At 43.0% G+C, this 23,956-nt stretch overlaps 1 protein-coding gene across 2 annotated transcripts in view; it reads left to right on the top strand.

The window, feature by feature from the left end:
* Positions 1-4,032: 4,032 nt before the first annotated feature.
* HIF1A (hypoxia inducible factor 1 subunit alpha) overlaps positions 4,033-23,956 on the top strand; it is a 34,510-nt gene continuing 14,586 nt past the window's right edge. Inside the window, exons 1-5 of one of the 2 annotated variants that reach the window (XR_008466075.1) lie at positions 4,033-4,270; positions 19,214-19,404; positions 20,377-20,522; positions 20,624-20,708; positions 23,557-23,669. Coding sequence is in view for 1 of the 2 variants with exons in the window: in XM_054199404.1 (XP_054055379.1) it covers positions 4,236-4,270; positions 19,214-19,404; positions 20,377-20,522; positions 20,624-20,708; positions 23,557-23,669 (570 nt within the window). In the remaining variant the exon portion in view is untranslated. The remainder of the gene's footprint in view (positions 4,271-19,213; positions 19,405-20,376; positions 20,523-20,623; positions 20,709-23,556; positions 23,670-23,956) is intronic. The other variant, XM_054199404.1, reaches the window with a different exon arrangement.

The raw sequence follows: 23,956 nt of genomic DNA, 5'->3' as shown, positions 1-23,956 counted from the left end.
GGAGGGAGTTCCTTACTTCCCTCTAACACTCTCCACCTGGTAAGTCCACACTCAGAAATGGTAAGTGTTCTTTGGAGGGAAGATGCTTGAGAAAATTAAGCCCACTGAGGTCAGCAGAAGTTTTGCCAGTTGTTATGGATGGGGATGTGTTTGGGTCCTGAGAGTTAATGCATACAGAGCCCACCATGGCGAGATTTGACCCATCAGCAGACAGATCTGAAGCCACGGGCAGGAGCATATCTCACATCTTCCTGTCGATTTGTTCTGCTGCTGAATTCCTGCCACTGTCCTCACCGAGCCGTTTGCTGACTCATCAGCTTGTGCATTTGCCCTAATTAGTCATATGCAAACACTATTTCAGGAAGTTCTCTTAACGTAAGTTGGAGTATGAACTTAGCACAGCAATAAAGGTCAAGAAAAGTGACTAAGGCATTATGTACTGTAATAAGCTTCTGTTACCAGCCACTTGCAAAGTGGTAAAGATAATGTACATACAGAATTTTCATGGAGTGATGCAAAACTAGATGATCTTTAAGGTCCCTTCCAACCCAAACCATTCTATGAAAAGTTTAGTAAGGGGGAGGATGTGTGTGGGGGAGAGCGTTTGCTTAACATCTCTCTAGAGCTGCTATAGTATGAAAGGCTTAATTGCAGAACAAGTTTCTACTAACAACCTCCTGAAACACAGTTGGGTTTTGAAGCAGTATTCTTTATTATGAGCTTAGGGTAAGCATGTTTGGCATGAAAGAAATGCGTCCAGTAAGGAGACCACAAAACTTACTCACAGCTCCTCAGCCAGTTCACGCTGGGAAGTCTGACATCTTTGAACAATTAACTTGAGCAATGTTAGTAATTTGTATACTGAGATTTTTCTGCAGTGTCTTTTACTCAGGGATTGCTAACACATCTCCAGCCTTTGTGCCTGAATGATTTAAAAGGGTCAGAACCTAGGGTGAGAATACTCAACAAGGAACTCTTTCGATGTATTGCACAGTATTGGAATTTGGATAATGGTAATAAAGGTGCACAAGTGGATCCTAAGACGTCGATGCTTTTGGGCACCAAAATTGCCATTCCAAGGAGTGACAGCTGTAGGATTGAAAATAAGAGCCTACTGGATAGGATAAGCCGGGTTCTGTAGCATTACTGCTAGGCAGTCCTCAGTTTGGATTGCATCAGTGCTGCTTGGTCTTTGAAGGGAGTGTGAGCACCGAGATTGCAGTCGAAGTGCAAAAGAGGCTTTCACTTCTGAGTCTGGCCGGCTCACCAGGAACCACTTCACACTCAAATTAGATAAGCTGCAATGGCTGCTCTGAGTTGCACCAGGCTCTAAGGCATGGGAAATACCTCTAGTAGCGCCACTTCACTTCCAAAACTCCCCCGATGCTGTTCCCCAGGGCAGGGACTCTGATGGGGAAGGTGGCACTGAGCTGGGTATGTAATTTCTGCACTTGCCAGGAGATCCCCCCGTTTCACCAGGGAAATTCCTTAGGGGCTGTTGTGGTGACTCTGAGACTGGACTAAAATAATACATGGTTGCCATGCATGAGTGCATTTGTCCCTATGTTTAAACTGCCTGTACCTCATTTTGAAAAATGAAATTTTCCATGAGCTCTTATGTGGGGCTTCTGGGTACTTATGCAAGAGACCTAAGCTTAAGTCTTGCTTTCGTTCTCTTCTTGAGGCTCCAGAGAGCACAGAACCACAGAAATATCATTAGTCCACAGCCACACTGCCATGGGCTATCGTGTTGTCACATCTCATAAGCTAAGTAAAGCTGGGCTTTGTCAGCGTTTGGATGAGAAACCTTAAAGGAATAAAATGAGTCTGTAGCACCTGTGCCTCTTCTGTGTATCAAGATTGCTGCTGGCAGAAGCAATTCATTTCATACAGAAACTCCTTGTGATTTCTAAATGTCACGGTCACTGCTTTTTCTTCAAAAGAAATTAAAAAAAACCCCAAACCACAAAACACCCATGGTTGTATGCAAAAACCTGGACGTTCGGAACCCGCCGCAGAAGTGTTAGGAAGGTGCAGTACTGAGCCACCATCACTTTGCCCTGCAGGTGTTTCTTACAACATCACATGTGCATACAGCAGCGCAAAGATGTTACTTATGCCTGTCAAAGCTGCTTTTTTTAAAGGTATCATTACCTCCAAGCTGCAAATAGAGTAGTCTGGCAAGATTCGGCTCCATATGATTGCTTAAAGTTCTTGCTGGAGGAAGCCTACAAGGACATGGCCCTGTTGGAATGGGTCCAGTGGAGGGCCACAAAGATGATCAGAGGGCTGGAGCACCTCTGCTATGAGGACAGGCTGGGAGAGTTGGGGTTATTCAGCCTGGAGAAGAGAAGGCTCTGGGGAGACCTTATAGCAGCCTTCCAGTACCTGAAGGGGGCCTACAGGAAGGATGGGGACGGACTCTTTATCAGGGAGTGTAATGATAGGACACGGGGTAACAGCCTCAAACTGAAAGAGGGTAGATTTAGATTGGATATCAGGAAGAAATTCTTTACTGTGAGGGTGGTGAGGCACTGGAACAGGTTGCCCAGGGAAGTTGTCAGTGCCCCAGCCCTGGATGTGTCCAAGGCCAGGCTGGATGGGGCTTTGAGCAGCCTGGTCTAGTGGGAGGTGTCCCTGCCCATGGCAGGGGGGTTGGAACCAGATGATCTTTAAGGTCCCCTCCAACCCGAACCATTCTGTGATGTAAGTGAACCTCTGAGCTCTGTGGAGTCCCTCCACCTGGAGCTGTACCTTTCCTGCCTCCCCAGACGCATATCACTCAGAGTACATAGCTCAGACCACTGTGGCGGTTTTAATTTTAAATCTGTGGGGCTCTGCCTGCGATTTTCCTCTCTCTGGCCCCAAGGCTGTGGCCTGGCTCCCGATCTGAGAGGCCACTCCTGAGCATCTGCACGGCCGTGCCTAGGCCAGGCCTGCCGCTTAGGCCTGGGCCGGCACAGGCCCTGTCCCCTGCACAGCCGCTGGTGACGAGCCTCCAGGGCCGGCCAAGCTTTGCAGGAGGCGCCGGAGCCCTCAGGTGAGCGGTGCCCCACACCGCCCTCGCAGGGGCAGTACAGGTCTGCCGCCGGCCTCTCCGCCCCGGGCCGCGCCGTGAGGGGAGCGGGCTTGCCGACCCCTGCCCTGCCGGGCGGCCGCTCTCTGACGCCCCCTAGCGGCCGCGGCTGGCGCAGGGGCAGCGCGGGGCAACGCCGCCGCGGGGCCGCGCTGGTCCTAGCGCCGCCCGCCTGCCCCGGGGACTGGCAAGGGCCCGGGACGTTCCCCCCAGCTCCCCGGCGGAGGCTGCGGTGCCACGGGCGGAGAGCCCGCACTCGTGCTGGGCCGGCGGGGCTCGGGCCTGCCGGGGCGGGAGGAAAGGCAGCGGGAACGAGGGCCTCCGCGCAGCCCCCGTCCAGCCTCCCGGCTCTGCCTGTAGGTGTTTTGGAAGTTGTAAAACTTGCTCGAAATGTGCTTAATTATCTGTGTGTTACCCTTCTGGCCCGCCCGCCGATGCAGTCGCCTATTTCCTTTAATTAATATGGGGTTTTGAACTCTTTAACTGGAAATGTCCGGGTTTTAGGACTAGGAAACCTTTCGGGGAAAGAAAGAGGAGCTATGAAAAGAGTTCCTCACAAAGAACGTAAAATAATTAAAACACGCGATAGCCCATACACGTGCAGCCGCGCCGTCGGGCTCTTGCCGGCGGCGGGCTCATTTTTTGGGGCGATTTCTTTCACGATCTGCACCGGCGGCGGTGCTGGGCGTGAAACCAGGGGACCCTGCCTTGGGGGCGAGTCGTGTTCCCCCACCCCCCGCCGTTCCCCGCGCCGCTACCCGCTCCCGGGATGCGGGGGCCGGGCCGGGTGTCGGCAGTGCGGTGCGGCCCGGCCCGGTCCCGCCCCGCACACAGCGCCGCACGTGAGGCGCCGGCCTCCGCCCAGCTGAGCGCTCAGCTGACCCCGCCGGCCGAGGGGCTGGGCCGCGCCACCGCTCCTCACTGGCGCAGCGCGGGGACCGGGCCCGTCCGCGCCCGCCCCCGCCTCCTCCTCCTCCGCGCCCAGCCTACCGTCGCCGCCGCTGCGCCCTTCGCCGCCCGCACCTCCCCGCAGCCTGCCCCGATGCTCTGAGCCCGCGCGGCCCCAGACCCGGCCCCTTTCCCGGCCGCGCCGCCATCTCCCCCCGCGCCGGCCGTTGGAGCCGCCCGCCTCGCAGCCAAGAGGAGCCAGCCCGCCGCCATGGAGAGCCCCGGCGGCGTCACCGACAAGAAGAGGTACCGCCGGCCGACACCGTGGCTTCTCGAAATCGCTCGCTCGCCCGCCCGCCCGCCCGCCCGCGGTACCGGGGCTCGGCCGGCAGCGCGATGCCCGCTTGCCGCCCCGCAGCGGGGGGCCGCTCCCCCCTTCCCCCCCCGGGGGGCTGCCGGCGCCGTCCCCCGGGCACCCCCCGCTTTGTTACCGCCGCCCCTTCCCCTCCCCGTCCTCCGTCCCCTCCTGCCCTCCCCACGCTCCCCCAACCCGCGGAGCGCTTCGCTCTTTCATTCCTCCTCCTCCTCCCCGCCGTCCACGTCGCCATTTTGTCGGCGGGGGGAGCGGGCCGGGGCCCCGCCGCCGGGGGAGGTGGGGGGGAGTTCCGTGTGGTGCGACGCCTCTCCCGCGGCGGGAGCTGTCCCGCCGGCCCGGCCTGCTTTGGCGCTCGGGTCCGTGGGTGGGAGAACCTGGCGTGTTTTCTCCCCCGTGGGGCGTGCGTGGGCCCCGCGCTCTCAGCCCGTCGCGCCCGGGCGGCCTGCGCGCCGAAAGCGAGAGAAGCGGGCCCGGTGGAGGGGCCGCGGGGTGTCGGCGGCCGTCCTGAGGGGAGCCGGGAGGGGGAAGAGCCTGGCTTCGGCCGGGGTGCGGGCCGCATTCCCCCTTGAAAATGAGAGGGTAGGAATTGACCGCGCTTTATTCCAGGCGGTCGCCGAGCCTGCGGTGTTCGGTTTTGTGCAGGAAAAGGGGCCGTTTTGGCATCTGGAAATGCTAAGCTTAAAAAACCCCCAAAACCGGGGGGGTGGGGGGGTGGGGGTGGTGGACGATGGCGGCTGGACAATGTGATTGAGGAGTATGAATAATTCACCAAGGATTGTTAGCTCAAATTAGGAGGGGGAAATAAAACCCTTAAAAGCCTTTGTTACACGGTGAAGTTAGGGAGTTTGAGTATTTGGGTGACCAGATTTGTGCGCCGGTGCTGCACCGGCGCGCTTTGTGAAGGGATTAATTGCCGTAATCGCCATCTGCGGAAGACGCCGTTTGTTTATATTAATATCGATACCTTTCTGGTTTTATTTAATTTTTTTTTTCCTGCTCTCCTATCAAAGGGTCATCTAAGTAGGTTAAACGCAATAAGTATTAAAGCGTGTAAGTCGCGTTGGAAGAGGAGACTGGCTGGCTTTTAAAATGGATGGTGAGCTTTGTGCTGAGCTGGGAGCGCTTCACCCCTAGGACAGTATACTCTCGGTGACAATTTGGAGTTGTTACGGCGGTGCGGGGAGAGGGGTGGGGGCGAAGCAGCTTTTAGTCTAATAAAATCCGTACAGTGAGGCACCTGGGGAGGGGTGGCACCGATTCGGTAACCTTTGTTTTTTCTCCTCGAAGCTAATAGCTATTGAGAAGTCTGGGAGACAACGTTGCAACAGAAATGATTATTCTGAGCTTTGGTCTGCCGCCCTAATTTTAGTGGCAGGTCTAGAAAGGAGGTTTGAGACTTGAGTTGTTCTCTGTTGCTGGTTTTTGTTTTGGTGTTTGTGGTTTTTTGTGGTGGTGTTTTCTTTTTTTTTTTTTTGCCCTTGAGCATTTGTTATTTTTTTTACTTACCATTCTGGGTACTTGGGTACTTTTTTTGCAATTTCCTTATCCTGGATATAATCTGCTTTTTTCAGAATATAAGAATCAGTATGCAAAGCTTATCCTTCCTTCCTAAAGGCAGGGCTTAAGAAAGAGAAATTGTTTTCTGTTTCCTGTAGACTGAGTTCAAAGTTGGGAATGTTTCTTATAAAACAGTAAGGAATATTAAGATTACTTCTGTTGTAGGGTATGTTTTAATAGAAAACATAAAGCTGTATTTGTGCTACGCTCATCCTGTGGGCTCTGAATGTGCAGTTGAGCAAAGATGGCTAAGCAAAAAAGGAAGGATGTGAGCTTACCAGAGAACTTCTTGAGAAATGCTTGAGATTTTCAATAACCTGTATTGTTTTAGAAGGGATTAAGTTTGATGGTGTCCATATTTAGAATACCTTTAAGGCAGAAGACCTTCCAGTCCTGTTCTTCAATGATAAAACTTCAGTTGATTGTATATATAGCACTTCTCCATTTTGGCATGTGTTAAGATCCTTTTATTCCTTGTCCCTCCCTGTCCTGTATTGGATAGTGTTTAGCTCTTGATGGTTAAAGTGAAGCTTGTTGTTTGCTTAATTACATGCTGTGAGATGCAGAAATTATGGAATTTGACCAAGTGTGTGTCTCAGTCTTACATAAGTGAAATTCAGTCATAATAGTAACTGGAAGTTTGGATTCATTTACTGGTTTGTTGAATCCATTCTTTGACATAGTCCTAAACTTCTTATATACATACAAGGTTCAAGATTCCATAAGAAACAAAGTATCAGCAACATGATTATGTATTGAGTTATTTGAGGTTTAGCTGTTCTTTAGCAGTTGCATCATTTTCATGTGCTCCTGCGTTTTCCCCCATGTGCTACAAGGAGTGAGTTTATCTGAGGGCATAGAGTGGGTAAAACAGCATTGTTCGGAGCTTTGTTTGCTTATTGACTTTCGTTTGATTCAAATTTAAGGCTTTTGTTGAGAAGTATGCTGATTTTTCTTAATATTCTGTGAACAAACTCTAGTGTGTGGGTGGCCGGTGCTGTGAAAAGTTTTTCCCCAGGTCTGTGGTGTGACGCTTCACTATTGGCAGAGTCATTCTTGCACCATTTTAAGTAAATGAGCCATTTAGGGTTACTGGTTACTTTGGTAGTGACTTTCAGCTGGTAGATAAACTAGAAAAATGAATCTCGTATTGTTTTAAGTCCTTATTTCTAGTATAAAATATATATATTTAATGGTATGGGTGCTAAATAAAAATGAGAAGCAGAGGGGTTTAAAAAAGTGATTTCTTGAATGCTCAGTCTGAGTCTCAGATGGTATAAAACAGTGGAATTCAACAGCCTAACTTGAGTGTCTTGCAGAAAAACTTCAGCTTTTCAGTTTCTCAGAGTTAGGACTTGAAACTTAACATCTAGTGTCTGAGGGGATGATTTGAATGACCAGGGTTTTGCTGCTGGATCTCTGCCACTGAGGTTCAGCTCCAAAATTTGTTTGAGGAGCCTGGGTCCTGCGCCGCTGGCTGTGTGGGGCAGTGGCTACTGCTTTTTTTTCCTTAAGCCTGGGTGAGGTCTTTGGGATTGTATGTGCCATTGCTTTTTGTTTGTTAATTTCTTTCAACACCGGTGGAACTGAGCCACCATTGCTAGAGTCAAAAGTGAATACAAAAACCTTTTGTATACACTCTAACTGTACTTCTCTACGTGTTGTAAGAAGAGAAATCTTTCAGTAAATCTCCTGTAGACTCTCCCCGCAGGTGCAGGGAGGGCAGAGTAGTTTCTGGCCTACAGAACGGTGTTTTTACTGCTTTCTGGATTGTTTGTCTTGCCATATGGCTTACCTGGTGGTAATACCTGTGTTGTCTGTTCTTTGCCGTTTCCTCAAATGTGAAACAGTTTTGAATTCCTTCAATAAAAGTGATCAGAAACTACTTCCAAGTGCCTGCCAGAGATGAAGGCAACAGCATAGTGCTACAACCCTTCCTCCTCGTTATCAAGGCACTGAAAATCAGGGAAGAATAGCAGTGGAGGATTTACCTACTGCAGATCTTTTCCATGATTTTGCACTGTTGGTGCGTTGGTTTCCTTTTATCAGTGAAGGTCTGAGTATTTGGCAGTATGTTGATGGAAGCAGCGGGAGGGTTTTCTGTTTTTTGTTTACAGTCATGCTTGCTTTGCCCTTTTAAAACATAGCGTCTTAAGTTCATAGTCAGGGTCTTTCAGAATGCCTGAAATACCACCAACTGGTCTACACTTAGCAGACAGGTCTAGTGTAGATGTTATCACATGGTCGAGGTTGTCAGTATTTCAAGTACTTCCAAGCCTTTTTAGTAACTCTGCCATCTGTATAAATGCTCTTCCTTTCTAGCATCTCTGAAGGCACATCCTGGACCATTTTTGGGAGGGGGAGGAACAAATGTAGCTGCATACTGCTATCAGCAACTTAAATCTGGCAATTAAGTCAACTATTGGTTTGAAGGTGGAGGTGGAAGTGGATAATCCATCTTATTCCCTTATTTAATTGCCATCCCCACTTTCTGGTTGGTTTCCCTCTTCTCAGAAATGCCCATCAAGGGTTTAGTTAGGTTAGGCAAAGATCATGCTAAAGTATGTCCTTTGTAAGCCTCTAGAAGCTGAGAAGCACAGTTGCATCCTCTGTTTCTAGTACCAGCAGAAGAGAGGCCAGAGAAGACCATCCTGCTATCATGTGTGAGACTTCAGTCAGCAATGTAACAGCATGCATTTACTTATAGTTGTTTGCTTCCTCCTCTGCACATTGTGAAAGCAATGTAGACCTTTGTTCCTCCTTATCCTTGAACTATAATGTGTGGCATTTATAAGGCTGTTTCCAGGACTCTGATTGCTGATGATGAAGTGGAAAAAGAAAAGTCAATAAATATTAATAACACTAGCAAATGTCAGTAGTGTTGCCATGTAAGCCCAAACCCTTCTGAGGTTCTTAAGAGTGTGTATGTTCACTTTGGTGTGCTTCTGACCTGAAAGGCTTGAAGACTCTTGCTGAGTCTATGTAACACAATGGATTAAATTCTTGAGTGTGTTCATGTTGTTCAGTAGTAATACTGCACCAATTTATGTTAGAAGGCTGGATTTCAAGTCAGCTTGCATGAGATATTTGGTACTAAAGGGGACATTGAATGACAAAACCCACTTATTTTTGAGTATTCTTTTTTTTTTTTCATACTGCAGAAGAGTATTTGGCAGTATTATCTCAATTTATTCTTGAAGAGCTTGGTGTTATGATATGCCAACAAAATAATTCCTACATGATTGTAGAGTGCGCGTTGTTAAGTAAACCCAAGGGGAAGTTCAGTGATGGTACATGAGAGCATCTAGATTTTCCTGATGATACTGCTCTTTCAAGGAGATGCAAATCACTGATCCGATTACAATATGTGTTCTTTAAAAAACAAACAGCTTCAAAACAAAAACAAATCTCACAAGAACCTTAGCAAGAAGGCGTAGTAACCTGTTTCTAGCTCGCTGATGTCCAAAGGGAAGAATGTTCCAGATTACAAGTCATCAGCTCAAATGCTCCTTTTATCTTCACATACACAGTTATATGGGCAGGTGTTTACATGCCTCAAAAAAACCACCTAGGTAATGCATGGAAAGAACTTGGACCTTAATCATCTTTTCATGTTATAACAGCCCTTTCTTTCTCTTTTGAATTCGAGAAAGTTTGAGCATTTTGAGCCTTTTTTGGCAAACCTCCTTTGTATTAGAGCAGGCAGAAGAGCATGCAGGAGAATCTGAGTTTTCTGCTGAGTACTGATCTGAAATGGGAGATACTTGGGGGTTTTATGGCATTCGGAACTACAAAAATGTCCCAGGAGAGGAGGTGAGCCTTTTTACTTTAACTAATGACTGAAAATTCAGGAAAGATGCAGGTTTCCAAATGACTATTGGATATGAAGGCTATTAAGGTTTTCGTCTACTGAGATTTCTGCTATTTAATTTAGAGTAAAAGTCTCTATGAAAACTAAGTTCTGAAATTACTAGAAACATGAACGTGAAATCAAGTGAATACATGCCAGCGTATATATTTTTTTAAATATAGTTTATGTAGGTGACAAACACTTTAGGGTTCTTTGATGTGGAGCCATAGCCTCAGTTGATGTAAATTAGCACAGGTTCATTGAAGCTACGCCTGTTCATACCAGCCTGGGGGTTTGGTCCGAGATCTCAGAGCAAGTGCATTGATAAAGAGGAGCTTCATCGTATGCATAATCTGTCATTTCTTTGTGTTGAAGCCTGATAATACTGGGGCTTGTACAAAAACGTGGCCTTTTAAAATGTTGAGATATTTCAGTACTAAGACATTTGAAATGGCTCTGCTGGCACTGAAGAAGTGGTTTGAGAAGATCCATTCGTAGTTCCTTAAAGATAGCCAATACATAATAAACTTTGTGTGTGTTAGGAGAGACACTGTGCAGCTTCTGTTTAATTTGGTGTGGTGTCAGTGAATGTTTGTTAAGCATTTTGAGGAAAAATGTTACAACAGATCTTGTAACTCATTACTTTTAAATAGAACCTGAACTTCAAGTGAAGGATTGAGGAAACTGAATCAGCAGCGCTGAGCTGTGCTATTATATTTACAACAGTGGGAGGTTTTACCAAGTGACTTATTTAATAACCTTTTCAGATCAATTTGTAATAATCCTGGAAGTCTTTCCTGAAAAAGATGACGCATTTTATTGATCAGAATGAGTTGTTTCACTGTTGATCCTCAACCAAATGAGATTGGTGTTACTTTATGAAAATTCTTGCATTTCAAGAAGCAGAGGAATATGAGGCCAGGACTCCTTTTTTTTTTTTTTTTTTTTTGGAGCTTTTTTTTTTAATTTCATGCTGCTTGCAAGTGAGAATAGTAAATAGATTGTTATGTTAGGAAGAGAGTTACTAGAGGTTTAACTCCTTAAATTTGCCCCCTGCTCACACCCGTTGGAAGAGATGGGAATATGCTTCAAGGAACAGAAGACTTGAAGTAATCCACATCAAACATAAAAGCTGCAGCTAAGCTAGAGAAATGAGAAGCTCTACTCTTGACCGCTTCGTGAATCTGTTTGTTCTTTATTCATACAGAAAAATAAAATTTTATATCTCCTACTTCTGTTTTGGTGGTTTTTTTTTTTAGTTCCTAAAATCTTTGATCATGAAATACCTTGTTAACTGAAAGGAGTTGAGGAACACGAGGTGAAGGGATGAGAGCTTAGATGGAAGCAGTGAGGGAAAATGTCCAGCCTCCAGTCTGGAAAACCTAAATACAATGACATAAATGGTATATTTTAAAACCATGATGTAAACTAAAATTAGTTACTTTATCAAGAGTCTGCATCTATCTGAAGATAGACCAGTTTGTACCTAAAAGGTTGTTAACTGAGAGCCTGACAGATGCCTTGGGGTTATCTTTTGCATCTTTTTTTTGTGAGCCTGGTAGATGCAAAAGCAGAAGTGCTGAAGGAAGGGGAGCACTTAGTGGCTAGTTCTGTCAAGCCCATGTCCAGATAGCTCTTTTGAATAGCTGTGGCTTTTCTGTAATAATAAACACAATTTAATTACCATGTATCTTTCATCCTGAAGGGCAGAGCATAGCTAATTAAAAGAAAAAAAAAAAAAGAGTGCTGTATTCTAGGAAAAAGCCAAGTAACCTACTTGAAAAAAAGTAGACTTTTCTTACAAGCAACCACTGTATGCCATATGGTTATTTTAAAACAGTAAATTACTATGCAAAAGTAAAATATCAGTGGGTTACGTTGTGTAGTAGGATGCAGCAGAATCACTTGACCACGTTCTGAATTAGAAATACTAATTTGGGAAACTTTTACCTTCTTACTCACACTTTCTAAGCAGGGAGGTAGTTGGGGTTTCAGGTCAGTTCAAGGCCAAATCCAGGTGACAGATAATCTTGGCAGTCTGGTCCTGTGCTGGCTTCAGGAGTTTCAGGCTCTGCTGCTGGCTCTTAGGTGCCATAATTTACCTCTCTGTAAAATGGCTGTTTATACAGACTTCACAGTCTTGATAGTAAAGACTTTGTAAGTTAATGCGTAGCTCAGTGGAGTCTTCTCGCTGCCTCTCCCCACTATCATTTTGCAAACGGCAGTGGGTTTCAGTGTTCACTCAGAAAGTTTGTGCTGTTGTAGCTAATTCAGCCTGAACTGCCTGCTTGCTCTCTTAATTCATTAGGGTTTTTTTCAGTTAGGGTTTTTTTTTTTATTTGATGGTAGTCAAGTTATGGTAAATGCCTGTAACTACCCTCATGTAAAGAAAATAAGCTGCTTTGTCAGAAGGTAACGCACAAAGGAATGAATTTTAAGAGTTGACATAGAGAAGTGTTGTCTCTGCTTGCATTTTAGGCTAGTTTCTGCAGTTAAATCTCTCTTAAATCTTTCTTACTGTATGGAAGGAATTTCTGATTTCTTTTCCTGAGTTGGATTACTGGGCTGTAAGGTTCATTAATTCATAATGAGCAAGACTTTCTTTTAGAAAATCACATGCTTGTGATTACACATGAGATTTGGATGTGGGGTTTTTTTGTTTGGTTGGTATTTTCCTTACAAGAACTCTCTACGGAGACTAAAATAACGAGACTTGGTAAATGAAATTGGCCATAATGGTGAAAGCAATAATAAAGTCATGTCAAAGCAAGAAGAGGCAAAGCTGTAACCCAGAGTTCTTCGTGAACTGGTAGCTGAGAGATTGTACTAATTCTGTAAGGCAGCTATAGAAGGAAGGAGCGCATCTCCTAACCAAAAAAAAGTAAAATTTATGGAGAATTTGCAAATATATTACAGTTCCCAGAAAGCCTGCCTATCCAACTGAAAATTCAGACTTTGCAATAAGTGTTTGAGAGCACAGTCCAAAATGTCTTTTCCCTCACCGTTGGGAGGAGTGCTTGGATACCAGAATCAAGTAGCCCGGTAAGCCGACACGCGAGGTGAAGCTGGTTCTCTGGCCCCTTTCCTCCCCCCACTCCATTGCCTGTGTTTTCCCATGTTTAAACAGGAAAAGTTGGGGCTACCATACAAGACCAACTGCAGTGGACCCAGCTGCCCCTACTATAACCTCTTCTGTCGTTTCCCTGATAAGCGATGTACAGTCTGGGCTGCTGCATCTTGGGTGGTGGCTGCTGTGTCTCAGCTGCAAGTCAGGCCGGACAAGTTACTGATGGGCTGGGAGGCGAGAGGGGAAGGGGGCTTTTGGGGCTGCCTGTGACTCTGAGCCATGTTTTGTGTGGGTCTGTCTCAGGACTTGATAGTGTTAACACTGCAGCTCTGTTGCCCCTAATTGAGGTTGTTTAACATCAATTTAAAAATATTTTTAAGGGGATAAGGGGGCTAACTGGCAAGTTCTCCATCTATGCCAGGTGGAAGCTGAGAGGCTTTTGGGTATTGAGTGTGGGTTATATTGGGAGTTTTGCATGGGTTGTTTTGGTTTTGCATTTCTTCGGAAGAATACCTGCATCATTAGCTGGCCATATATTTAAATAACTGGATTTGATGTTCTCTTACATTATAAGCCTATTTTTCGTATGAAGTCGTCTTTAGGGAATTTGATTTACACTGTTTTAGTTGCTCTGTGGCAAACACTGAGCTTGCTTGGGACTTCTTTCCATATAAGAATAATTTAGTAAATATTGTGGCTAGCAGCTCTGTGCAAAATAAAGATTTAACAACCAGCAGAGAAAATCGAATGACTGCATATTCAGCCCAGTCAAAAGAGGAGAGCTCTGTTGTAATACCCTCTTTGGCATCTGCAGCTTTTAAGTGAGCTTGTATCTAGTTGGTATTTTGTTGGCTGAGGCGTACGATTGTGCTGTAGGCGAGAGTAGTTGGCGTGGATGCGCCTAGGGTTGAGGTCTTCAGATGGTCCCCATGAACGCAGCCACTTGTGTAATGATACCTGCATTGGGGTGTTCTGCTGGGCCTCAGCTGCACACCAGGAATTGCAGCTCTGTCCCATACAGCTGTACTGGCAGAGGAACTTGGTTTAGGCTAGGCAGGAGAAAAGAAAACCAATTTTGTACCAGCTGCAGGAATGAATTCGACCTTAAAAGCTAAATACCAGGCCACTCATGGGTCTGCTTTTTAAATTCAATACCATCAGTGATGACATCTACTGTTAATGTATTATTGTATTGCAATAGCTACATCTTGTCTCTTTTTTTGCGTAATGAAGAAAAAATGAAGCAGTTTTATAGTGGATACCGTCTGTGCGACTCCATTCCTAAGCCAGATATTTCTAGTACTAGCTTTACAGTCTGAGGAGATGTTGCATCTAACATGTAAGTATTGTGTGTCTAGTCTTGTGCTGGCAAATGATGGGAATTAACATCAGAACTCAAAACTAGTTAAAGCTCAATAATGAGAGGTTACTGGATTTGAAGCACATTATGCATTTGGATTATGTTGCTTCCACATGGTATACTTCCGTGAAACTGCTTAAGAACAGATGCCACGATAAATAAAAAGCCAATCGATCGTAGGAAGCAGTTTTAAAAAGAAAAATGTGAATCGCTACCAGAGGATGCTTATAATTTATTTTTTTTTTTTTACAATGTGCTCAAAACCTGAATCAAGAAAGATGAGTCTGGATCAATTAATACATATACAATTGCTATTTTGCTTGGGAATTGAAACCAGTTATAGAGAGAAAAATCTATCTGATTAGAGAAACAGTAAGTTAGAATGAGAGAAAGGATAGAAAATAGACCACAGCACTAAAGCAACATACGGGGGGGGGGAAAAACCCAACTGATTAATTGTGTTAATGTAATATTGTGTACGCAATGTAAAATTTTCCTTGACACTGATTTAAGAAACTAGAAGGAGACAAAGTTGACATGCTACATATTTTAAGATACGACCATTGACCATTTTTAATCTAGTTAGTAATTTTTTTAATTGAAATTTATCAGTTACTGATGGCATTTTCCAGGATTCTTTTTGGATTTAGTTGCTGGTGGTAAATAAGTCAGGTTTAAATGTGGCTATTGATTAGTTTTACACTTGAGGAAATGAGAACCATGGGCTGTGTTTAGTCAATTGGGGAATCATTTGTGGAAGTATGTAGTGGTGGGCAGAGGCGTCTTTGGGGTGGTATGGGGAACAGTGTATCATTTGAGAGATGCTTTGGCCCAAATGGTTCATATGACCGTAATGACAGGACTTGCACATTGGAGTACAGAGGCTGTATTAACATCTGTAACTGGTGCACATGAGACTGCTGCTGGCGTGCTTTGTTCTGAAGGCTGTTGGGACAATTCTTGCTTGCCGCAAAAGCCTGCTGTAAAACTTTGTTTATAATCACCTTGCTATATTTTAAAGCCTTTTTGATTTGAGGCAGTGAGTGGGAGCCTGGGCAATATCCTTCAGCTGAGGGCTTGGTTCAGCTGCAGTGAATCCTGGTGGTGAAATATCTTTTTGCTCTGGGTTGCTAGCTCGGGTATCTTTTGGAACTCATGATTATTCAGCTATTGCATGTAAACATCTCTTACATATAAAAAGTGCCTCGTATTGGATGTAAAACTGTCAGTGAAACACCACTTTCTGTGAGCTATGGCGCATAATCTGTTTTGGATTGCTTCTGCTTCTGTATTCTGGTGGCAGAAATACAAAATGGAAATGAATGTCTGGCACTGAAATTGTGCAGGAAACATCAGACCTGAAAATGCATGCAATTTCCTGTCTAGCACCGGCATTTCTGATATTTTCATTGCATGTATAATCCACTCTTCATCTGAGATTTTCTTCTGAGTCTGTAGGTGTTTCTCTTTTGTGCATGACTGGTAGCAGAAGGTTGCAGCTCTTAAGTTTTGGTTTGTTTTAAATGGAGCTCGGATTCCTGTTGTTCCTACAGAATGGTATTTCTGTTGTGAAGAGCATGAGTTTTACACACAGGCACTTCTGAAAATCTCTCTTAAGTTATATGACTTGTTTAAATGGATTTTGTACCAATTGCCATCTCACTGCATAAAGTCCTCTTCCTTGAGCTCCCCTTTTTTCTCTAGTGAGAGAGAAATATATTTTCTTAATATATTTCACTTAAGAAATATATTTTCTTTACAGGAACTCAGCGTCCTTCATTTGACTGTACAGAAATTTGTGGGCAGGTACACACAGTGATTGTTGCTTTTTCATTTACTTTGTGCAACTAGAAGTAATAAAGCTTAGAGTAGTTGCAACAGTAAAGGATTTCTTTTTGGCTTTTTTTTTATTATTATTTGGTGGCATCCCATGTTGAGGCAACTCTGACTTCACTTGGTAATTAAACCTCATTTGTGACCTTTTTCCCCATTAATTTGATCCATTAAAGAAATGCTCTTTGAAGCTGGTAGTTAATCTCCCTGTTTAAATTGCTGGGTTTTACTCAGATTGGTTACAGCTTAGTTTTAAACAGCAGCTAAAAATAGCAAACTGTTGTGCTGTACAGTTTAAATATCTATCTATATTAGTAGCCTTTCTAGAAAGGAAATACTTAGGGAGAGGAGACTCTGCTGCTTGGACAGCACCGGTTGGTACCAACATTGCACTTGAGTTTTGCCCATTGCAAAGACAAGCAGCGCTCCAGCAGGCAGCACTTGAGTCCCTTACTCTGGGATTAATTTTTAACACCGTGAGCTTGATTTGAGGAGCGTTTCAGTTGGTAATTAATAATTCAATGGCCGAGAAGTTTTGACTGGTTATGTTTAAGTCTGATGCTAAATGTGCTAAAGCCAGGCAAAGATCTAGAAACTAGTTGAAATACTTTCAAGAGCATTAGGCTTTCGGGAAGAAAATACAAGGGAAAGGTCTGAAATCACAACCTGTGAGGTTAGGATCTATTTTCATCGCTTGCGTTGTCCTTCTCTACATGCCCTTTGTGATTCACAGAGGCCTGACAAACTTGTAGACTTGAAGTGCACAGCGTTATTGCCAAAGCATGGGTTTTTTTAACTTAAAAGCGTCTGCAGTTGAAAAGGAAGCCGTGACAAGACTGCGGACGTCTAGGCAGATGCAAACCAATTACTTCCAGTAGTTCTCCCTTGAGTTTCTATTGTAGCAGGAACTTTACGCAGGTGAAGGAATCTAGAATGAGTAGCTAATAGAAAAAAAATAATCAGAGGTATAAAGGTGAATCTGTCTAAGGCAGCATAATTACTTGTGTTACCTTTGTCAGTGAAATCTGTGGTCCAAGAAAGAGGGCAAAAAGAATCCGGATTTTTTAGTATTGTTGAAGGTTAGACTTCTTGTAATGGCTGTTTCCAGATATACCTGTATGTCAGGAGCCTCAAGCTTCTCAACCAAGATATCCATGACTAGAGCAGGAACATCTGTTGTCACGGGGAAATTGAATGTGAAGAAATCTGCAAGACGGGAAACATTATCAGATATTTTAGGCTACCCTTCTGAGGAACACCAGCTTATATTCACAGAAACCGATAGACCTATTGTATGTCCAGAATTTTTTACTACTATAAGACCAGTACTTTAGTTCTCCAAATAATCTCCATTACTATTACATTGATTTGGTACTGTTTCTCATTACATAGAAATAGTATTTCTGTGACCTAGTAGCCTGATTTTGCCACCAAAGGAAAAAACATAATCCTATTTAAAAGCTTGTACAAGCTTTTAAAACTTATGATTCTGAAAATCAAACTCCTAGCGCTTCTTTCTGCCAGCAGTGGCAGGGGGTAGGAGGGTGGGGTTGGGGGCTGGATGGAGATGCCGTACAGCTTTATGAAGTCAGAAAAAAATGAAGGTAATCACAGAATGGCTTACTCTGTCTTTATCAGAGCTTATTAAACTTCTTTGGTGTTTCAGGGCATTCATGCTTCCAATGTCATTCTTAATAGTATTGTCACTTGCAAGTTTCTGCACAAACTAAGCAGGTTTTTGGCTATTATGGGTAGCACATCAGTAAAGGACTGAAAATGTGTTCATTTGGGTATGTGTTTGAGTGCTTGCATTAAATTTGGTTCATTATTTCTGGGGAATATTGGCTTTTTGAATCACTTTCCTCTATCGTCTGTGGTACCTCTCACAAGATGTGTGCTAATTAAAAAGTGCTTTAGCACAGATCTGCAGATTTAGCAATCTGAATTTGGCAGTGGTAGTATGTGACTTTTAAGTCTGGTGAAATTTGAAAAAAGTAATTCCTAAATTGTTAGTAGTAAATAGTGCAGTGGTTTATTCTCTGTCTTTTTCAACTAGTGACGCTTAGTCTCTTTATGATAACATTAAAAGGCATGCAACTTCAAATTATAAAAGCAGTGTTTATAGGCATATGTTTATCTTAAAACTTCCATGAAAGTCAATGGAAAAAGGTGATCCTACAGATCAGTGCAGCTGCCTTTTGTAGCTCGAGTGTATGCAAAATGAAGATAGGGTGCCCTCAGAAGGCATAAATGTATAAAAAGAAAAATGGACATTAGTACTGTATACTTGTGTATCATCCATTTAAAAATAAAAGCACGTTTAACTGCAGTGGCATAATGTCCTCGGGGACCAGAGCAACATTGAGTTCTTGTTCAAATGTAAGAAAAAAATTGGAGGATCCATCTCAAAACACTTAATTCAAAACTTATGTGACAGATGCTTGAGACAAACATGAACCAGTGTGGGTACTGGGCAAAAGGAGAATTACCCACGTTACTGACTGACGGAGAGTCTCGGTTATTTTGGGGCTTGCTCTTTGTAAGCTGTCCTTTACTTCATGCGTCCTGAGGGAGGTGAGCCGAACAGAGGCAAGGGAAGGAGAATAGGGCAACTTCTTTACAGTTTTCCAGTATCGGGGGGACTATGGAAGGGGCTATACTGCAGAAAGAGAGCTGGGAAAGAGACTTTTTGGATCACTTGAAAAGCAGGTCGCCTCATGCTAAATCAATATCCTTGCTTATCTGACCTGTTAGGTGGGCTTTGTAAGGATGGATGGTAGAAAGGGAAGAATTTGGAGAGTGTACGCAATAGTACTGGAGCATCAAGCTGGAAATAACTTATGCTTTAGTATTTTGAACGGTCTTAAGGGGTTAGGAAAGAAGAATAAAATGGGAATTGGAGGCTTAGAGAGGCAGCAGTGAAGGTGTGAGATAAGCATTTCGGGAGCAGTTCTGAGTATGTAGATGCCTGTTGGAAGAACTAATCTTGTTGGAAGCCTCTGTGTGTTTGAATTTAGTTCTGGCAGAGCCCAACTGCAACAGAACTCTATACACAGAATTACATTTACGCTTTTAGACTGAGGTTTTAAATTATTCAACTTTGATAACTGTTTAATTGGCTTCTGGGTGGTTTAGTTTCAAATTTAACTTTTAACTTGCACAGAGAATTCTGTTTCCTATATTAACCCCAGACTTTGTTTATATAGGATTAGCTCGGAACGCAGAAAAGAGAAGTCAAGGGATGCAGCCCGGTGCCGAAGGAGCAAGGAATCAGAAGTATTCTATGAGCTTGCTCATCAGCTGCCGCTGCCCCATACCGTGAGCGCACACCTGGACAAGGCGTCCATTATGAGACTGACTATCAGCTACTTGCGCATGAGAAAGCTGCTAGATGCTGGTAAGGGAATAACATGGCAGAATCTGGAAAAGGGGCTGGAGGTATATCAAGGAAGAAGCTATTTCTAAAATGGATCAGCAGTTAAAAATAAATTAATTAATAGTTGCATCCTTTCCTATAGAAAGTTGGAAGACCTTACAGTAGAAATAGGCTATTGGTGATGGCACAGGAAAAATGGCCACCATTAAATAGACTTTTGCTTTTTTCCCTTTCTGTTCTGATGAGCCCAATTTGCTCATCACAGCCATAGTGCCATTTTCAGTCTGAGTTATTTGACCCTTGTCCCGAAGTTAATTTCTTGCATTTAACCCTCTTTTTTCCCCCCTAGAGTTGGTTGCTCCAACTGTGCTTTACCAAACTGTAGGTTGTTGGTGCAAGGCTGGCTTACCAAACTGTAGGTGTTTCTCCTTAATATAAACTGCAAGATTATTTTTTTTTTTTTTGTAATTGTACTCCACTGACAGTGAAGTTAGCTGCATCTGTGTCTCTGCAGTTACACCTACCCATACAACTACAGGAGTATCTGAGTTGGCTCATGAACCAGTATCTGTACAGCAGGCCATAGGTGCTGTACTGATTATTTGTGCTCATGCATGCCTACTTATCCTGTATGGAGGAGTAACTTTTGTAGCCAGACTCTAAAATGTCCCCTAGGAAGCCCCTGAGAAAAGTTTGTAATGCCTTTTTGAGATAAATGCTAATATTTCTCCTGCGTAGACTTTTTCCTTAAGGTGGAAGGTTTATTGGTTTATGCATAAAAGCACAGACATTCAACCTCAAGCTGCCTTTCTGTGGTTTTTGATACCATTACTAGAGCTTGAAGAACTTAATCGATCGCTTACCTAATGAATATACTGGTTTTGAACAGCCGTGCAAGATTTACTCCTTGCAGACTGGTGCCAGAAGTCATTCCTGATGGTAAGTGAAGAATGACTGGTGTTTACTTAAATGAAAATGTGTGGCTGCTTGTAGGTGAGCTGGAGACCGAAGCCAAAATGGAGAAGGAACTGAACTGTTTCTACTTGAAAGCTCTTGATGGATTTGTCATGGTTCTGTCCGAAGATGGAGACATGATTTACATGTCTGAAAACGTGAACAAGTGTATGGGACTCACTCAGGTGAAATACTGACGTTTCCTAAGACTGTTTCAAATCTGTAAAAGTTGTTGCATTTTTGTATGTGTAAAGTTAGACATTTGTATACCTCTCATTTTTTGCAGTTTGAGTTGACGGGGCACAGTGTATTTGATTTCACTCATCCATGTGACCATGAAGAGCTGCGAGAAATGCTTACACACAGAAATGGTGAGGAGAAAGAAAAAAAAAATCAATTTCATTTACCTGTGGATAATTCCTTTTGGCTTTAGTACAGTTGGATATCTGCCAGAAAAAGGTGTTGAGAGAACAAACTAGTATGTTTTGCTGTTTAAATCTCAAAATAAACCTTGTTCAGAGATACTAACAGAAATAACCATAATGTTTTGGAAGATCCTAACTGTAGGAGAGATGAGACTTAGTACTCTTTAATCTAAAACAAAATTGACTAAAATGGTGTTATTGAGGGTGGAAAGAATTATTGTGCCTACAGGAATAAAATTAGAGGTAGATTGATTGAGAATTATCTTAAGCAATTGCTATAGAAGGATACGGAGAAGTTATATTGGTTCATTTGTCTTGGTCTGAGCTTGTCCTCACAGGACAACTTAAGCAAATGCTTTCTTCCAGAAATCTGTGGTGGTATACTAAAGATACTATATTTAAGACACTGAAAAACTAATCGGGGAATACTTGGACAGCCCCAAAAAAGGGCTTTGGGATTGATGCTTCTCTGCGTCTTCTAATTGGTGCATGAAATTGGTATCTTTTCACAGATTTCTGACTCTTCTTTTCTCCGTCCGAGGGAGTAGAACACTGTGTTCACTTATTCTGTATGCTTTTGAATTTAACAAATGCCCATGAATTACTACTTTTATGTCTTCTAAAGGTTTGTTAATGACTATAAAGACTTGGCAGCCTGCATGCCTCCAAACAAATCTGCTTTACTCAGTTGTTAGAAGTCTAAAATCCGACCTCTATAATTTCTGTTTCATCAAATAAGGGTTATATGGACTCTGAATCTAGACAGTGATAAATTACCAAGCCTGACCTCTGCTTTCCTGTAGCACTGTAAATCGGAAGTCTTTTATGTTGTCATTCTATTTAATTCAGACGAAGAGACCTGATAAGGTATCATAGCATTAAGGGCCCCAACTTTGATTTTGTAAGCGTTTTTCTAAACTCGTCTGCCCTTAATATTGATGTGTCTAAGGCTAGGTTAGACTCCACCCCCCCATTTGGAATACTGTAATGCATGCAGGAAGGGTGGGGAAACAACTTCACTAAGGCAGTGTAAAAACTGGTCCTGGTCTTGTTGCAAAAGCTTATTCTTAAAGAATTTATTCTAAATTTATTCTAAATTCTTAACTCTGTCATATTACTGAGTTTCATGCAAACCAACTGTCTAAATTGACCAGACTGGAATAAGATGTCTGGAAAGCATTATTACAAAATCTGTTTCGCAAATGAAGTTGGCAGACAAAAGTCTAAATTACAGTAATAATGGTGCATTTTTATATTTATTAGTATTCCCAGGTTGCTCTCTGCTGCTGCAGCTTTTACATCAGTGGAATTATTTTTGTTTTGAATTGAGTATTAAAGACTCCCCTTTGGGATTGTACAGGTGCAAATGAATACAAATGTGACTGGCAGAAGCTGAACTGTATTCTGATTTTATGAAGTTGCTATTGAAACTTTCAAAGCTGGTGATTTTAAAAATGATGTCCAATGCTCAGTCAGACCTGAGAAAGCTGTTCCATCTTTTACAGCTGCTTCTCAAAGCAGAGCCTTAAGCATTAGGAGTTGGTAACAATAATGTTTTGTGATCTTTAAGTTTCTAGATTGGTTTGACTGTTTTGAAAACATATTGAATTAAATAAGTGTTGGCTGCTTCTCTAAACTCTGGAGTTTTTTGTGTTTCCCCTCCTGCCCTTTACTTGAGGATATTTTGATGTGGCATTAAGTAGGCTTGTCCCTGTTAGTCTTTCCTCTGCTAGAAGCAATAGATAATGTAGTGTAGGGGCTTTAACATTTTTCTAATGAATCTTGTCAAACTAGCAGCTGCAGTGCAAGCCACCATGAAGCTACTATTGTCTGTGGAGGATGAGGGCAAGCTATTGTATTAACTTGTATCAGAAGTAAGCTCGCATGTTCTAAACTTCTACCCCATGCTATGATTTGGTCTTCACTCCTTAGCGCACCTCGGCAAACTCGCTCTTCCACTGCTCCATATCCGAGGTGCTTTATTTCCTGCTTCCACACACGACGAGCTGCTTGCAGCTCTCCTGATAGGATCGGTTTGCATTTTCTCTGCCCAGAATAGCCTAGCTACTTATTGACTCTGAAAGGTTCTCTCTTGTAAAGGCAAAAACTTAACTTAAAGCCTGCTGTTGGCAAGTAAGGCTAAAAAACGTAGTGCCGCTAATACTAATTTGTATTAGGATTTCTTGACTCTTTCTTTTTCTTCCCAGCAATGCTAATAATGTGTTTAAAAACTTGGTCCCTGTTTACTCAGAGTGTAAATCACTGCCGAAATATTCAGATGAATATAAACAGCAGAGTCGTTAATTCTGAATTTAAAAACTTAAAATACTGCAGTCCTGAAGAGCTACGGCCCCAAAATGTATTTTATTTGACCTCCATGCAGTGAGTTACTGATGCATTTCAGTGGAAACTGACTCAACAGTACTTCTTATTCTGCACATGCTTTTCTTGTCCTCTCTCACAATTTTAAAATACATTAAACTTTCAAACAGTCTCTCTCTCTCCCCACCCCTTTTCCTGAAATCTGGGAATGTGGAGATGGCTACAAATACAATACTGATCTTAAAGCATTGAATCTTCAGTTCTTTGCTTACCTTACAGTAAAACTCATTATGAAAAATGTTATTATCAAAAGTGCTGTTAGGTTTATCGATCTGTTTAATTTATTTTTTGGGTCTTTCCCTAGTCTTAGAGTTCTATAACAAGTTTGGGTTTGGGGGTTTGTGGGGTTTTTTTATGCCTTTGGAAGATGATCCAAGAGCTCAAGAACTGGTTTGCTATTTGCTTTTGCTAGGTCCTGTGAAAAAGGGCAAAGAGCAAAACACGGAGCGCAGCTTTTTTCTCAGAATGAAGTGTACACTGACTAGCAGGGGAAGAACAGTGAATATAAAGTCTGCTACGTGGAAGGTAACAAATGCAAAGGAATACTTACATAGTTTGGCAGCTTCCTCTTCAGATGTCATAACACTATTATTTCAACATTTTTACTTCACGTAATAAGCTTGAGTTTTGCTAAGTACTTAACTAATTTAATGATTGTGCTTCAATATGCTGAATTTTAATGCTGAATACATCACAGAGGTAACTGAAACAATGTTTTAAAATTAGTTTTTCAAAAATCTTTAATGAGCTCTCCGTTTTAAATTAGAGGTCATTTACTTACTAGAAATTATAATTACTAAATGTGTTTGCAT

The sequence above is a fragment of the Rissa tridactyla genome, chromosome 4 (genome assembly GCF_028500815.1).
Source record: "Rissa tridactyla isolate bRisTri1 chromosome 4, bRisTri1.patW.cur.20221130, whole genome shotgun sequence".
Taxonomy (NCBI): Eukaryota; Metazoa; Chordata; class Aves; order Charadriiformes; family Laridae; genus Rissa; species Rissa tridactyla.
The sequence above is the reverse complement of the archived record's forward strand: the minus strand, read 5'-3'. Positions and strand labels throughout refer to the sequence as shown.